At 40.0% G+C, this 17365-nt stretch overlaps 1 protein-coding gene across 8 annotated transcripts in view; it reads left to right on the forward strand.

The window, feature by feature from the left end:
- Nucleotides 1-17365, forward strand: part of WDFY4 (WDFY family member 4) — a 116203-nt gene that overhangs the window by 60979 nt on the left and 37859 nt on the right. For 4 of the 8 annotated variants that reach the window (XR_005257347.1, XM_038140373.1, XM_038140374.1 and 1 more), the window contains exons 40-47: nucleotides 3553-3630; nucleotides 4579-4782; nucleotides 5612-5663; nucleotides 6516-6682; nucleotides 10784-10932; nucleotides 12077-12197; nucleotides 14571-14656; nucleotides 16011-16073. Coding sequence is in view for 5 of the 8 variants with exons in the window: in XM_038140373.1 (XP_037996301.1) it covers nucleotides 3553-3630; nucleotides 4579-4782; nucleotides 5612-5663; nucleotides 6516-6682; nucleotides 10784-10932; nucleotides 12077-12197; nucleotides 14571-14656; nucleotides 16011-16073 (920 nt within the window). In the remaining 3 variants the exon portion in view is untranslated. The other 4 variants (XR_005257349.1, XR_005257348.1, XM_038140377.1 and 1 more) reach the window with 4 other exon arrangements.

Genomic DNA, 17365 nt, shown 5'->3' on the forward strand with positions numbered 1-17365 from the left:
TTCAAGTGCTGTATATATATTATCTGTGAGTTTATATCTTTAATGTTTGGTTTAAAGGAAAGGCTGCCCCCCTACACTAGCAGACAACCTGTACATAAAGTTGTAAAATGCATGTGTAAGGACATACCTAAACACAGTGATTTCTTGAATCAGAGTCCTCAGATCTCTTTCTGCCATGCACAAACTCTTTGCTACTGTCACATTTGCTATTCACATGCAGTTTCTGGCATCCCTAAGAGTTCACTACCTGGTGTTCTGTTTTTCTATGCCCATGAAATACTGTCTAAAAACCTAGTCATTACTTGAATATTCATAATAAGATTTTAAAACCTTCCTTGTAGAATTGTGCAAGCCCAAGTTAGAGGAATTAAGTACATGAGCTCTTCCTGGGATATGATCTAATATCTGGTACATCAGCTGTGTTAGAGTACTGCCACTGGGAACATAACAGTGGAAGAGACTTCCAAACTGGTTCATCAAAAGGGTTCCCCTTCCCACTACTGCATCTCTCACCATATGCATCTTCTTTGTGGGCTTATCAGGCTGTTTCAAATTAATTCAGGTTGGATTTGCCCCATCATACCCCCTTTCCCTGCAACCATGTCCTAATGACAGGAGGCTGTGGACTCTCCATTCCAGGAGCTGTTCAAGACTAGTCTGGATGGGGCTCTGAGTACGCTGCTCTAGTGGAAGATGTTCCTGCCCATGGCAGGGGGTTGGAACTGGGTGATCTTTAAGGTCCTGTCCAACCCAAACCATTCTATGATTCTGTGATGTTCCAGAAACTCACTTCTTTGTTTTCCCATCTGTAAACCAAAGACTTTGCCTTCTCTCATAATTATCTCTAAGATGTACTGGTCAAAAGGACTGCACAAGGGTTACAGCTGTGATGCTACATTAAGGCTCTTACTATGTATGTTTATATTCCTACAATATTTTGCTCAGAAGAGCTAAAGTAGTAGTCTAATATCACTGGTTTTAGCCCTTGCCAACTGATGACTTAAAACACATGCTTCAAATCAACTATGTGGGTATCGTCACTATCATCTGTGGGATAATTCACTTGGCACAGCAAGGCATTTGAACATTTGGGTTTTCCTTGTGTCTCTTAAAAGTCCAAAATGAGTTTGTCTTGATGTTTATTTTCATTTATTAAGAGTTTTGGCACATACTTTTGTGTGCGTGTGCATTCTGTAACACAACACATACAAAGGAAAGCCTCCAAGTGCAGAGCCCCAAAATCATGTTTCTTTAGGAAAGAACTGTGGTATGTGTGCTGTCTGTATCATGCAATTCGAGTATATTATGGCAAGCCTGAATATTTATGAGGTGCAGGAGTGTTAAGTGATCCATATATATTAAAAAAAAAAATGAGACATAAAGCATTCCAAAGCTCAGTAGAGTTTTGTTAACTTATAAGTCACACCTCAACCTTTTTTTTTCATTTCAACTGTTTCTCATTACAGACAGTGTCTCAATTGCTTTACTTGAAAGAAATTATAGAAAATTCACATGCTGGGTATCCTCAGTGCTAATCATTTTCTCTCCTATTTGAGGACTCCATGCAGCAAGACAAGAAAGAGTTTTTGAGTCTGATTTGTTTTGGTTTTTTAATAGGAAAATAACTTGTGAATTTTATCACCTTTTCAAGCTCTAAATATTGACTGGGGAATATGTGGCAGCAAAATGATCTGATTCTACTTACAATGTGATTGCCTAAGGCTGCAAAGTAGAGAAATCTGTATTAAAAAAGACTTAAAGTATGTTTTCCTACTATTTCCTACTATAGTTTCCTAGATTTTTAGGAAAGTATTGATCAATAAGGCCCTTTAGTATGCCCTTCCCAAAAATGGGCATTACAGCTCTTACATTTACACCTGCATATGAAACTCAAACCTTCTGTTACACTACATTAGCAATTATCAAAGCTGGCATGTTCTTGTTTAAGGCAGATTTTACTGTGGCACTGCTGTATTTAATCTACTCCATAAAGAGTTGTTCTTTTAAAAGATAAGCACCTACAATTTTTAATGTAATCTGTTTATTTGTTAGAAACTTGTTTGCACTAGTTATCCGTTAGGCATTACAGTATACATGTTTTGACTGAACACTTAGTAAATAATAGCCTGACCTATATTCTCCATGTTTATTGGTTATCTCTTTCAGATTTTGCTTTTGTGTGTTGGTCTGTTGGTCTGGCTTGTGTGGGTTGTTTTTTTTCTTCAATCGTAGTCATCTCCAATTTTGTTAACTGTTCATTTCACTTTACAACCAGATGGTTTTCCTGTGAGATCAGTAGGGACATGTTCATCTGATTGAAGCTGGCTAGCTTTAGCTCATTTGGAAGCCGAAGTGGTTAGTCTTCAGTTGACCAGATGTGGGTAGCAGAAGTTTTCCTTCCTGGGACCCTTCATATGTTTCAAGGGCTAGGAGCTGGATCAGTGAGAATCTTTGCAATGTGGACTTTGACCTTAGGGGTCCCACTGATGACCATGAGTGAAATACAGACTATGAGCAACTTTGAAACAGCTGGCAGTAGAGCACTGACTTGGCTTGAATAGCCTGTGACTATCCAAAATGGAGGAATTGATTTTTTTACTCTGAATGGTTTTGCCCCAAGTCCACGTAGAGCCAGGATCTCAGCTCTTCTCCTGTACCAGGACTAGTTTAAGAGCACAGAGATGCTGTTGCTTTCTAGGTCAGCCTTTATAGGAGTTTTATATGAATTATGGAATAGTTTTGTGAGGCCACAACTGTGATTACAGGTTTAATGATGCTTTAAACAAACAAAAATATAATGACTTTCATCAGTGTAAAACAGGAGCTTCCTGCAGGGAAACACCAATAAATGTGACTTCGCAGCAGGGCTACAGACCTGGCTGGCAGCCAGCAGTAATCAGCACAACACCCAGACCCTGTATGTTAACTTAATTAGAGTCCAGGGCAAGCAGCAGCCAGAAGTTTGCTGTGAGGGACCACTGCCAGCATGGCACAGAGTCCCTGCATTTAAAAGTTACCCACCTAACCCATGGCTTTAGGTAGTACAAGGCTGGGCCTTTACAACAAGTTTAGCCTCGAGTTCTGACTCACAACAATCTTACATATCTCAGGGAAGTTCAGCTGGATGTGACAGCCTTTATATGGCACCGGGGGCACTCACCTCTCCTATAATCTCACTATAGATCATTACCTCAGTTGGAATCTCTGTAACATATGATTATAATTTATGCTATTTTCAGCACTAATTCAGCTGCAAAAAGAGAAACCTTACATTGTATTTGGTGTTTTCTTTCTCCTTCTGAGAAAGTTCTGAGTCATTCCACTAATGACCCTTGCTAAGATGATGTCTATGTTTATATTCCTGGTATAAGTGTGCAACTTGCTTTCAGGTGGTTAATCTCTACACTGCCTGCAGACCCATCAAACTTGCAGACACACGCCATATTCGTTAACTGTTCTAATAAAATACAGAGCAACTAATGCTTGCTTCTGCCCCTCACAGGATTTACACCTGCAGCACCTTGGCATAATGTGTTCTGATGTTCCTTCTAGGGATTTGTGTCATGTATGGAACGGTACCGAAGAGTTGGGCAGGAGCTCTATGCTTCTCTGTACAAGGACCATGTACAGGTAAAGGACAGGAATACTGGGCAACAGCTTTCTGTTGCTGAAAGGTTACTCTTGGAGTGCCCTGAGAAACTGAGCATTTTAGAAGTGAGATTAATATTTTGCCTAAAGAATCGCTGAGAGTTGAGGAGTCACCACTCCTCTCCTGACATTACTGCTGAAGCGTGGTACAGTATCACCAAGCAATCAGATTCCCCACTATTTTCAGGACCCTTTTTTTTCCCTTTGTTTAAATGAATCATTCAGCTCTTCCAATGGCAGAAATGAAAGTGAGAACTTTGACCTTTCTTTGTTTTGTTTTGTTTTGTTTTTTCTTTAGTAGCCAGTAAAACTTTTAAAATAGATCTCAAGCTCATAGACAGTAAGACACCACAGGTATGTTTCTGTTTCAGGTTGGGCCATCAGGGACCAACAAACTTTTTGCCTCTGAATTCTCACCTCCCCTCTCCCTTAAATTGATATGTTAGTGCTCCCTAACTGCTTGCACACAACAGCTAAGTTGAAAGAATTAAATTTATGTCTTGCTCAGAGTGAGCATAGAACACTTACAACTGAATCATTCAGACTGTTTTCAGTGGACCCTGTTGTTGCCATTTGTCACACACATTTGCCAGAAAAAAAATGGAGTGAATAAAAACCTCTGTGATGTGGTTTTCCTGGCTCACTGCTTTTGAGTTGGAAATTTTATGAAAGCAGCCATTTTCAAGTTTGTCACATGCTTTTATTTAATCACTGTATCTTCTAGTCAGACTATTACTATTTTATCACTAGTAACATCTCCTGCAGCACAATTCCAGTGGTCAGTTGGACTTGTATTTGTTAGGCCTGCAGCACTCCCTCTGCAGAGGTCCCATCTGGTGGGTCGGGTGGATCCCTCTGAATCACTGGGGCAAGTGCCACTGAGAGGAGGGAGGTTTCCAAAAGCCACCACAAAGTGTTTCTGTCCCACAGATGCAGCAGTGTGCTTACAGCAAAGCAGCCAAGGACTGGATGATACTTGAGGAACAACTTTTCTACAGAGGGGGCCCGTGGAGAGACACTTCACCATCATTAGAGCCACGATGGATTCTTGATTGCTACGAGGGGCCCTCACGAATGAGGAGGAGGATTCAGCACGTGAACACCCAAGTGGCAATGATGCAAAGGAAGAGTGAGGTAGAAAGCTTTTGCAGGAGGCGCACAATGTTTGTAACAGTTGCTGGTGACTTTATAGAATTAGAGACCTTCAAAAGCAGAGTCCAACCTTTGACAAATACGTGCATCTCTTTCCTCTGCTTCTCATCACCTGACTCCTGAATATGCTGCTCCGTGTATAGAGAACCCACTGAAGGGATCTGGTTTTGGGGTTAAGAAAGGCTGCAATGTATTTAACAGCAACAGAATTATTTTCTTCCCTTTCCTTGTATAAGATCACCCCATACAGGTGACAGTATAAGCTATCCATACTTTTCTGCTAGTAGTATCTCTACAATATAGTGCTTCCCAATGTATGCAGCAGTGTCCAGTTAGAAGGCTGCACTGTCCTGTTACTAGTGCTGCTAAATTGGTGAATGGCCAAAAGGGGGAAATAAGGGTGGTTTAAGCTAAGACTGAACTGTGAATGTGAGGTATTTACGACTGTCTGTTTCTCTATTGTCAAAATGCCGAATCCCATCAATGAAAGGTTGAAGCACTTTAATAAAAGATTCCCATACCTAAGGCATTTTTTGTGCTGCTTGGATTCTGGCAGTTTTCTGTATACTGAGTAGTATGATTTTTATCCTATAACTGGCCTCATGTACAATCATCTTTGGAAAGATAATAGTTCTTTTCCTTAATTGTTTACGTTTGTTCCTTTAAGATCTTTTCCAAAGAGTTTATTTGAATTTCCAAGGCATTTATTTGCAACATAGTTCTAAATCTGTGTTTTTCTCTACCAACAAGCTTCTGAGTTATGTGTACCTATCTGCATGTTCCACTCCAGTCACACCTAGTCTCTTTTCAGGTTCTCCTAGGAAACAGAAAGGAAACAACTTCCCCTACTGAAGTGAATCGAGGTAACTTTTAGTGCTACATTGCATGACAGTAGACATAAACAGTTAAAGATAATTGGAATTAGGGTATGAATTTATAGGTCACAATTTAACTCGGAAAAAAACCCCTTACTGTTGGTGCTCTGGGCAAAAATGTCACTGTAACATCTGTGACAAAACTGATGCAAATTTTATAGGGGATATATCAACTATCTTCAGAATTTGCTGCTCTCTTGTTGCTACCTGAAGGGTCTAAAGCAAAAAAGCTATTCTGAAGTGCAAGCTTTGGGCACTTCTGGGCACCTGGAAAGCTCCTAATTGCTTAAACTTGGAAAAAGTGCTGTTGAATGTACGCAGTATTGTGTACTTTCTACTGTGACAGGGCCTAGCAAACAAATGAGTGGAGCTCATTGTTTTAGACTCCAAACAAGATGGAAGCGCTATGTAGTTTCTGCATGAAGCCTTAATAAGAAGGCTGATTGTGCCTTTTCTATCTGCGTGCATTGCATGAGCTTGCAAAACCTGGGACACAGCTTGGGCAAGATATAAGTGGGTTGTCTCCCTTTGGGTTTACTTAAGATCCTGCTCAGTCCATGTCCCTAAAAGAACACCATTTAAATTTTTTCCTAATTTCCTAATCTTCTGTGAACATAGGGATTTTGTTTGAATTATGACTGACTGCATGTGTCTGTCTTTGGTTCCCTGAAATAAGCATCCTTCTTCAGCAGTCATAGATTTTAATTCTCTTGCCTGTTTTTTGCAGATAAACAATGCTATTTCCCAAGGTAGAATAGACTGAGTGAAAGACTAAATTGCAAATGCTTTTGGTGTCATCCGGCTGCCACTAAAACCACAATCTCTTTTATTCTCATATAGGAGAGCTGATGTTAAATGGAGCAGAGAGGGAGATGGATCAGAAGGGATTGGATTGTAACCAGCTAACATTCTTCCCAGCTCTACATGAAAGTTTCCATTCAGAAGACTTCTTGGAACTGTGCGTGGAGAGACAAATTATATTGCAGGAGTTTGCAGAGAGTGAAAAGGTAGGAAAGATGAACTAGAAAATTTTCTATGGGGACATGGCATTTTGGAGGGTGAATGGGATATGGAGGCCTATCTGTTCTTTTCAGTTCAGGGCTCAGGTGGATTCAGGCTACAGTAGACATCATTACTCTCTGTTTTCTTAGAGCAAATACAGTTTTCCAGACTCTGTATGAACTCCTGTACAGACTCATCTTGAAGACCAATTAACATTAATTCCTTGAAGTAAGAGAAAAAAAATTGGGCATGGCAAGCAAGATATTCTCTTATCAGACACTGTCTGAATTTGCCTAAGACATGGCAAATTCTGAGACTCTGAGAATTCCTGTGCTGCTCTACAGCTTTTACTCATGCTCAGAGCAGTGCCTACATCGAATTTATTTATAACCTCTGGAAGAGCATGCCAGTTTTGTATAGGTTGCTAGTTCAGTGGTGTTTACATATCTTCCTGAAGAATACTAGAAAATGTTTCCTTCCTCCTTTTACATGTCTTTCTTTCTGTCTCCCCATGAATACTGGACAGATTCTTCCCTCTAAGGCCATATTTGATGCTTCCATCATGTGTTATCTATTCAAAACATTTCTGCTCCTTCTTTGCTCTTGTACTGGACTGGATGCCCTTCACCAAGGTTTCTTCCCAATACAAGGGGCTTAACGTTCACAAACACTGGGAGAGGAGATGAGTTGTGGACTAAATAAGGGTGACTCTTAGGAAGATGGTACCTTTGATGTTGTCAATTTAATTGAGACAACATCAATGAAATTGACAACCTGGCCTCATTCCCTGATCTTTTGCAGTGTACCTGTTTTTTTTCAGCGGCATCATTCCCTCAGTGGCCCAGGAGTTAGCATCCCATAGTGGAAGCCAAATACTTGTAGTATGTAAACTCAGACCTCACAGTGCTGTGATAGTTGTACACAGATATAGAAATAGCTGTTTTATTAAAATATCTCAATACCATCACCAGATTTTCTTGATGCTTTGCCACTGGCTAAGGGTCACACTTGTGCTCTCTAATATGACTTTATCAGAGTTCTCGATGCAGTCTGTTTCTGTAACAGAGTTCATTTCCCTGCCCCTCCTCCTTTTGCCCCTTCCTCCCCATACCTCTCCCCAGCAGAAGGAGACAGGCATGAAAATGTGAGGCATGATTTCCATGCACTGATCTCATTTTGAGCCTTCAGGCTGTCTGTCTCTTCTCCATGTAACTCTGCAGGAAGCCATCAGAAATGCCAGGCATGTTTTTTTCCAGCAGCAGACACTGCCTTGCCAAGCTGACAGAAGTATTAACAAAAGCAGCGGGGGGTGACATTAGCTGTCCTGTGCTCACTTAGTGCACAGAGGTCCTGCCTTGTCAGTGGCTGCCTCCTGAGCTGTTTGCACTTTAGGCAGGCAACTGGAGCCGTTTTATTTCCTGCCCTGCTCAGAAAAGTCATGGAGTGTGTGTCAGTGTGTGTGAGTTTGAGTGAATGTGTTCCCTTGTACATCTGAATGAACAGAGCAATCAAGAGATGCAGGGCTTTGGGCAATACCTTAGAAGGTAATTATTCAATTATTTTATGTCATGTTTGCTTCATTGATTAATGATTCTAGTAGCTTGTGAACTGGGTTTTGATCTGTTTTGACAGAAAATGAAAGTTTTTGTTTAATTTATGATAATGTCAAGCTGCTTGGTGTTTCAATGCAAGACTGAAGGTACAAGACTTGCAGGTACAGCACTGTCCTGGTGGAGATTGTGGAGTACAACTCAGTCAGATCTTTGTAACTCATCAGCAATAATATAAGTCACATCCCCCAAATAAAATAAAAAAATTGACTCAGCTCAAGGGCTCTTGTATTTCAAATAATGCAGATTTATTTAATAGTATAAGTTTGAAGAAATAATATAGAATTGAAGAAAGGGGTTGTTACTGTTGACTGTTTCTGGTTGGATAGTACACAATACTTGGGCTTAGAGTTTAAGGTTTGTGAAAAAGAGGTTACATGCATTCCCCCTCAACAAGGTCTACTAGCATGCCCTGGTTCTGCCTTAGGCAGAATAGCACAGTGGTTTTTTGTGCCAGACCATATTAGTGATCATAGGCCTCCTTCATGATCCATGTGCCTCCTATACCCACACACATCATCTCTGGGTATGGTGAGGTGGATTTCTTACAAGTCTGGATTTTAACTTTGCATCTGTGGAGCTGCTTTATGCAACTGCCTGATGTTTCAATATTCAGTTACCTTCCTTTTGGGAAGAAGCAATCTTTTTCCTATTTAATTACTTCAGGAAACCATGTGGTTTGCTAATGTGAGCAGAATTCCCCAGTATTCTCAGTGCAAGCATACATGTCTCTAACCACGTAATGGCAGGCACTTCAGTCCTGTTCTGTGGTTGGCATATCCCTGCAGAGACAGGCATTCCTGTGGGAGAGGTGATGGAAAAATGCTACCTTCCTCTTAGAAATCATTTAGAGGGGAGAGAGATTGAAGAGATTTTCATGAAAAATTGCCCACAGAAATCTCCCAGGACTGTTTTGTTTTTTTTTTTTTTCCTTAAACCCAGAACGAGGGAAACAACCTCCTGTGCCCACTAAGTGATTTCAAAATGAAGCGCCCCATTTGTTGGTAAAATAATGGCTTTTCAGTAAAGTATTTAAGCATGCAAACAAGATTTTATTTAATTTACTCATGAATTTAATACTTATGTTATCCTAACATCAAAGACTAAAAGCTTGTGAAGCAGTGTGGATCTAGCTGACCTTAGCTAGATCATGTGTAGTTTGGGTCAGCAAGGAAGGTTGTAGATTTGACTCCACAAATAGTGAGTTTAGGAGCAAAAGCAAAGACTGAAGCAGAACCATACTTACTCTACATATAGACTACATATCATATAGACTTTACATGATCTAGTAAAACTAACTGCATTTCTGGGTCAATTTTGCATTCCCCATAAAATAATACAGCTCCCTAGTTCTAACAAAGTTTGGTAGAGATAAGATCATTGAGATCCTAAGAGAAAAACAGACTTTGTGATACTTCTCATATTTATCAGTCTGTTCTCTTAGGAACACTGCATTACATTTCTGAACCAGGAAAGTTGTCCTGCTATGTAAATACCTCTCTAATCCATTTGTGTGTAGCCCTCTGGTCCTTGCAGCTTCAGATGGGCTCAGCTTGCAAAATTCTACACTCATTTCTGGATTCTGTGCTATAGAATTGTGCTAATTTAGAGGAGGAGCTCAGCAGTGAGCAGTTTTCTTAGTAGGTAAGGTAGTATTAGTGTTTTAAGATTTTGGGAGCAATATTTTTGAGACTGGGCTAATGGATGATTAGCTACTGCCCCCCTTCATAGGAATAGAGGAGGTACTGGTTGAAAGTTCTGGTTGAAATTGAGCACAACACTGAGTTGACTTCGATCATCCCAGTTGACTGGACAAACCAGTGGACTTAGCTTTTGGAGCTGAGTATATATAGACTATTTTATGAGCAGACAAAAATAAGGATCTCCATGCTTCTAAATGGGAAGTAAGGGAAGTTCTTTGCAATGAAGTACTGCTTGATTTAAAATCAGAACTTTGAAGTTTTCTGCAGGCCACACAATTTTCTGATCTCTAAATTGGTTTGTTTACTTTCTGCACCATCTCTCAGCCTTAGAAAATGTTCCAGAAAAAAAGGCTGTCTTTTCTTTATCAAAACTGGTCAATTCCCAAGAACACTTTCTATCAACTGGCATATATAATAAACAAAATACTTTGTTGAAAGATTCCCCATGTTTTTAAATTGTGTTTTAGAAATTCCTCTATTGTAAGGGCCAGATTAGTTTACTTGGGAGTAAAAACAAGAAATTGCATCTTAGTATATCAAGGGAAATTAAAAAAAAAATTCTAGAATGTTTATCTAAATCATTAAGACAATTCGATTGATAGATTCCTATATTCTGATTGGACTTCTGTCAGTCATACGGTGATTTTGTGACTTTGGCCCTGTGAACCCGCAAATCAATATGGCAGGGTTTGGTACAAACTTGTGTTCTTCTGCATCACTGGCTCTGGCTCCCTGCTGCCTCTGTCTCCTGTGTTACCAGCTCCTGGCCTTATTATGCTTGCCTCCATTCTAGGTGACGTTCAAGTGCTCCGTGGCAGTTGTGCAGGGTCATACAGCACTGGAAGGGGTGCTGCTCTTTGGCCAAGAGCACTTTTACATCTGTGAGTGCTTTGTGTTATCCCCTCTGGAGGAAGTCTATTGTACTCGTCACTGCTTGTCCAGGTAAGTCATTCTTTCCTTCCTTCTAGAGATCTGCCCGGTCAGCTTCAGTACTGGCACATGGAGACCTTGAATTTGCACAGATTTTGCGGGGATTTTAAGCAGAATAATAGCACAGCAAGAAGTTTGCCATCCCTTCCATTTGTTAAAAACACTGTTTAACATAACTAACATAGGTGCTTGTCCACAGGCTTCAGAGGTGCCATGAGAACACCCGTCTTCAACAGATGGTGGACAGTCTCACACCTACATTGCTGGTTTTCAGTAATGTTATAATGTTGTTAAAATTTCTTTCTGAGTAACTCACATCTTTTATTCATATGGAACAGCTAGGACAGGAGCCTTTAGCTTCATTGTCTCATAAGTTTTTTGTTTGTTTCTCCAAGACAGAATCGTAATTAATATTTGGCACACTGCTATCATCTCTTGACTCATGATTTATTGAAGGTGATCAATATTGCAAACGAGTCTGTTAGACCAAGCTCTTTGTGCATACTGTGTGCTCATGTGCAAAGCCCAGTGGGACAGTGAGTAGCTCAGCATTTTTACTCCCTGTCTGCTCTGCATCCAAATCTTACGAAGTCTAATATCAGTCAATCTGATCAGGTGACTCAAGGATCGATTGGACTGGATCTGATAAAAGCTTAGGTTGTTTTTCTAAGGGATTTTCTGTGGGCTAGGCTGTTGATTGCAATTCTAATACATATACACTACTAAAATAATAACTAATTAATTGCTTAATTATTAATGCCAAGTAATTGCTGTTTACAATAGCTGTGTGTCCATATGATGCTTACCCTCAACTTAGGCTTTCAGGTTCTCCCAAGAAGTTTCTTCCCTTGCTGATTCTCAGACTCCAATATGTGCAAAACATTGCTGTCTGCCTACCTGCATATACTAAAATAACTCCAAACCTACCCTTAGCCTCCACAGGCTCTTTATTTGGGTAACTAGTAGAAAATCTGCCTTTAGTGTTTAGCTTTATTTATTTAGCTTTGTTTTCAGTCTATGTATGTCCCAGTTAATCTTGTTATCTCTTTGTATTGTTATTTTTCTTTAGGGGAGGACTTAAATGTTCAAGAGGGCTCTCCAGGTTGTTTTTTTTTTTTGTTTCAAATTATTTTTTGAATTTATTTTTCTTCTCCAGAATCAGTGATCCATTTATTTTCAACTTATGTCATAAAGATCATGCTGTGGGAGACCAGATGTGTTCCCGTTATTCGTATCATGATATCAAAGAGATTCATCTGATGCGCTTTCTCCTGCAGGTAGGAATTAACAGGCTCAGTCATTTGAGGGAAAGCTGCAACAGCAGTAATGACATGTGACTGAAAACCGCTTGCTCAGTTTTCACTAAGACTGCTGATGCTTTTTCACTTGAGTATCAAAATGCTTTTGGTCCCATCATTGCTTCTTTAGCCTTTGCTAATACAAACTCCTTTCTATACACACCCCAGTGTTTGAACACCCTGACTGGAGTGGTTGGCTTATTGTCGGGCTAACAGTGTTGTTCACACAAAGTTTTTGAAAATTAGACTTCAAGTTAATGTCCTTTACTTTTATGGAAGCTACCAGTAAGCGGCTGACTTCCAGTAATATTCAGTTCCCAAAGACTTCAGTAGTCATGGCATCAGTCTACTATGGGCTACCAACACACTTATCCTGGGCCTCTTGGAATAACTTTCAAGTCATGCATGTGGTTCAATAAAAGAACACAAGCCAAAGCAGATGATTCTGTGCCCGTAGCTGTAATACCCAGGAGCTACTCATCACTAGGGGCCTTGGTACCCTTTCAGTTTTTGTCTGGTTTAGGTGAACCTATGAGGAGAATCACAGAAGAGTTTCTTGCAACACCAGAGCCTGTACTTACTTGAGAGGGTTTTAGTACAGTTCAAGGAGTAATTCACAGATTTGACCAAAATGTTAAGTTTTGAAGCAGCTATAACTAGTTACTTATCATTTTTAATCAACTTTTGGTATGTTGAGATTCAGCAGTGAATTACAAAATAATTTAAAAATTCAGAATCTGGAGAAAATGGGGCTGATAATTGCCTTATGTCACATACTATGTTACCCATGAGTCAGCCCTGCTTTATTTTATATATAATTATGTTTACAAATTGGGCAATTTTGGTAGGTGAAACTTGTTTCAGGATACAGTATATTGCAGTGGTTAGGTCACTCACCAAGCACCTACAGGAATGGTAACTCATGTTCTGAGTGACTGTATGAAGCTTACTAGGATCACTGGTGATCAGCCTGAGCAGAACTGTCACCTCTTCTGTTTGGGGGATAGCATCAAAGTTGCCAGCAGAAGACTTCCAACTACTCATATATTCAGATTTGTGAATGCATGGATTTTTTTAACCATGCAAAACAGAAATTTTTGGTGTGACCCAAAGTGAAAATGGAGATGAGTAGAAACAGTCTTTGAATGGAACTAGGGCAAAGGCTGAGCTTGCTGTTTTGAGGGGTTTTGTGGTTTGGGGTTTTTTTATTGTTGTTCCATGGTCTTTTTGTTGTTCAAGGGTTGTTTTGTTTTGTTAGTGAACGGAAAACTCCTGTATCTGTATCAGGCTTGTGCTGGGATTCTATGCCAAAAACTTCTTTGAAAAAACATTGTGGAAAAAGAGGAAAGCTGATTCCTTGTGCTTTCCCTGCAGGACAGGTAGATCTGCTGTTTAGGCAGTGACTGTTTCTCCACTGGTTTCCTCTTGTCCGTGCACATAGTCCAGCCCAGAGCAAAGCACTGCCCAGTTCTGCAATGGCAACACTTGAGCAGACCTGGTTTGGAAAGCTGAGTTCCAGAGCAAATGCTGCAAGCTGTTTATTGTCATAGCTGTCTCATATTACCTTTCTGCTTTATATTTTATTTGTGAATCATGTATGGGCCACCTGCCATCGGAGTGTTTCTCTAGGTTTGTATTGCACCTGCCACATTTGGATTGAAAGTCATGTCTGGGTTCCCAGACACTACATGTTATTTATGGTTTTACTTGAATGACTTGGGGAGAAAAAGGACCTCTCACTAAGTAAATAAGAGGATTATATTCAAATGCCCAGCAAAACAAAGTATAGAGACATTTTGGGGACGAGGAAAAGGGAGTGAAGTTTTCTTTCAACTTCAATTCCTCAAAGGTTTGGTACAAAATGTCATAAACTCCCCTTTCTCCTTTGGTGCTTCTAGTTAGGAGAAACTATTTTGCAGGTCTGTTGAGCTCTGTCTTAATTTAGCAAGCAGTATGGTTGCTTTCTAAAAGAAACTCTTATTTAGAATCCCCTCTGTGTCATCTTTATCACGTAGTTGGAAGTTAATGCTACTATTGTCTTATTAATCACACTGAGATTTCACAATAAAAATGTTCCAGAACCAAAAGGAAAAGGTGAGTGATGGAACCAATATCTAGAGTTCGATTTTGCTTCAAAGAAGTGTTTGAACTGCTAGTCACCTTGTAGGACCATCCCTACAGTTAAAGAAATTTAGAATGTTGGACATATTTTGCTTTAGGTCTGCACATTTGTCAAAAAAGTCAAGGTTCTTTTTTTTTAAGGCTCTGAAGAATTGGACAGGCCATGATGGACCCTTTGCAGCACTAGGCTTTGCTCTGCAGCTCCTCACACTAAATTATTTACCTTTCCAGGAGATCGCCTTGGAAATATTCCTCAAAAATGGTTACTCCAGATTTCTTGTCTTCCATGACAGTGACCGAAATAAGATATTTAAAAGGTAATGACTAGCTCACAATAACATGGGAATTCTCCTGGTGATGCCTAGTATACCACTCCTATTTATCCTGGTGTCAGGTGTCTGTGTTGTGTTGCTGCAGGATCTTTGTTTTCCATTTTTCCTTGAGTTTTAATGGGTTACATCTCAGCTGTGGAATGTTCCTTTTGCTGACCTGTGGACTCTTTGGAGCATTACACAGCCATTGATTTATCAAGGGACCTAATGTGCAGGAATTTTCTAGCACCCAGTGGTGTTGTGTGTCCCTTCATCCCAGGAAATCTTGAATGTAGCTGTTTTCCTTCCTCCCACTGACATGAGAGGCACCTTCACCTCACCTCACAGTACTGGGTGAAAGGTTTCTTCCAACCCTCACAGTATCACAAGATTCTTTAGGAACAACATATTTTTGTCTCTCCAATTTTATCTTTGTAGACTTAACTTTGAACAATGGCATTAAAAAATAATTCTCCTTATGTGCTTGTCTTCTTTAATGGAACTTGAATGTAAGACTATGAAGTGATTAATTTGCACTTTTTTTCCTTGCATGTTATTGTCTACTGCAGTTCTGGCCATTAGATCAGGATTGCATTCACTGGCCTCTGCACAGGAAAATTCACTTCAGTACTAGTGCTTCCTGTACTAAATTCTGCAGCCCGAACTGAGCATTGGTACTGCCAATTTCTAAAGAATCATAGGAATTCCTTCTGCTCCTAAAATCTCTGAACAACCCCTATTGCAGTATTGCATTAAAAAGTCAGTGCAGATTTCTCTGTTCTTCCTTTCCAAACAGGCTGCATAGTGAGGCTTCTTAGAATCACCAGGATCTGCCCCAGAGCCAGCCCTTATCTTTGCTGTCTTTGAGTTCTGACAAGTATCTCTTGGGGGAATCTTTCAAAGGCAGTTCAAGACAAGGTTTTGATCCTCAGCTGAAGATCACCAAAACTGTAGATTTCAAGGGTATAGTTTGTCTGATATCATAAACTCACAGCAAATGTAAATATGAATGGCTGAGATGAGGGTTGATGCCGCTTTCTGCCATTTCTGCTAAATAAATGTCTGAGTGGGATCTTATTCTCTGACTTTAATAGCACCTTAAACCAAAAAATCCATAACTATGTATGTAACTTCTAAGTCCTGTTGGGTAAAGAAACTGTTTTTATCCAGCTCGTAGCAACTCCTTAATATTAGATGTATGCTTTTGCCTGTTGTCTTATAGCTTTGTCCTAGGTTATAGTCTCAGAACAATGCTCTGGCTTCCTGAAGAAAGTTGTGAAACAAAGCAGTTATATAGATATGTAAAATGTCCTAATAACCATTTGCAGAACTATAATGTGACCTTTCATATCTCCTGTAGATTTTGCTCTTTCCAGCCTGCTTTGAAGTCGAAGGGGATAACAGAAGAATCCCTAAATATAAGGTAAAACATAGGAAACATTGGATAACTGTAATAATAACAGCAATTATGTGAGTAAGTTGCATCTTTAAAAAGCACACATTTGTATCCTTCCTTCTAAAATTTCAAAGGTGTTGCTAGGACTTCAAAAAGCATTCTAGCATACTTCATTACAGTATGAAGATGAGTGTAAAAAAGCTGACTGTGCAAAGATGATTAATAATTATTATCTCCTTTGTATCACTTTATTGATAAACTCTACACAAATGGTTACTGTGGGAAGAGACAGTGAGGTGAGGACAGAGCTAATCCATAATACTTTTGCATAACAACCTCTTCATTGCATGCTCAGGGCAGACAGTGATGTACATATGGATGTTTTGGCATGTTGTATTAGTGAGAGATCCTAACAGTGGAGATCCTAACTTGTCCCTCAGATTTTCTGTTGCAGGAAAAAAGTTCTCTCCTACTGGGAGGTGCTTGAGAGAATGTTTCATGCATTCCATGAGTTGGAGTAACTTTTCTCAATTTAGGTATCTGGGGAGCACAGCCCTAAGTGCCTAATTGGTGTCCTCTGAAATGATTCCTGAGGCTGGAATTGTGTTGAGACCTGAGCTGCACATTGCCCCTGAGTTGTTGCAGCCTGTGTCAGCTATACCTATTTTAATTTTCAGTCCACCTGCTGCAGATCATTACCTATCTTGTAAGTGAGCACTTTCAGCACTGAGCTCCAGTCATCAACTGGCTGAAAGTATCAGTGCAACGTGGAACCAGCTCCAGCTAGAGCCTAACCTAAGCCAGAGGTGATGGCTGGCTGTGGAGCGTGACATCTGTTCTGCGTAAACAGCAACTCTCTCTAGGATTTCCTTTCCCCCTGCTTGCTGGGAGCTCAAGAGGTGTGAATGTCTTGAGACAAGATGCATTAGAGCTTCAAGAAATTTGGGCATTAACTGGGCTGGGGGTTATTGGAAGAAACACTTGACTCATGGTTAATCTCAGAATTTGAGACAGGCTGCATGCCTAGGTCTAAAGTAGCTTGTCCTGAATTTCAGTAAAGCTTTGCCTTCATTTTTTCTCTACTGACTGAGAGAAGCCCCTACAAAACTTATTCACTCTGAGAATGTAAAGGACTTTTGGCATAGCTTTGGCTGGACCATGTCGGAGCATGAACTGAAATAAAATGAATGTAACATTATAATCACTGCCAAAGTACTGCAGCCAGAGAAGTTGTGTTAAAATGGAAAGTTAGAGAAAATTACCTCAATAGGTGTGCTTCCCTTTACCAGTCAGAACTAATGGACTGAGGACTTGATGAG

This window comes from Motacilla alba, chromosome 6 (genome assembly GCF_015832195.1).
Source record: "Motacilla alba alba isolate MOTALB_02 chromosome 6, Motacilla_alba_V1.0_pri, whole genome shotgun sequence".
In the NCBI taxonomy this organism is placed as follows: Eukaryota; Metazoa; Chordata; class Aves; order Passeriformes; family Motacillidae; genus Motacilla; species Motacilla alba.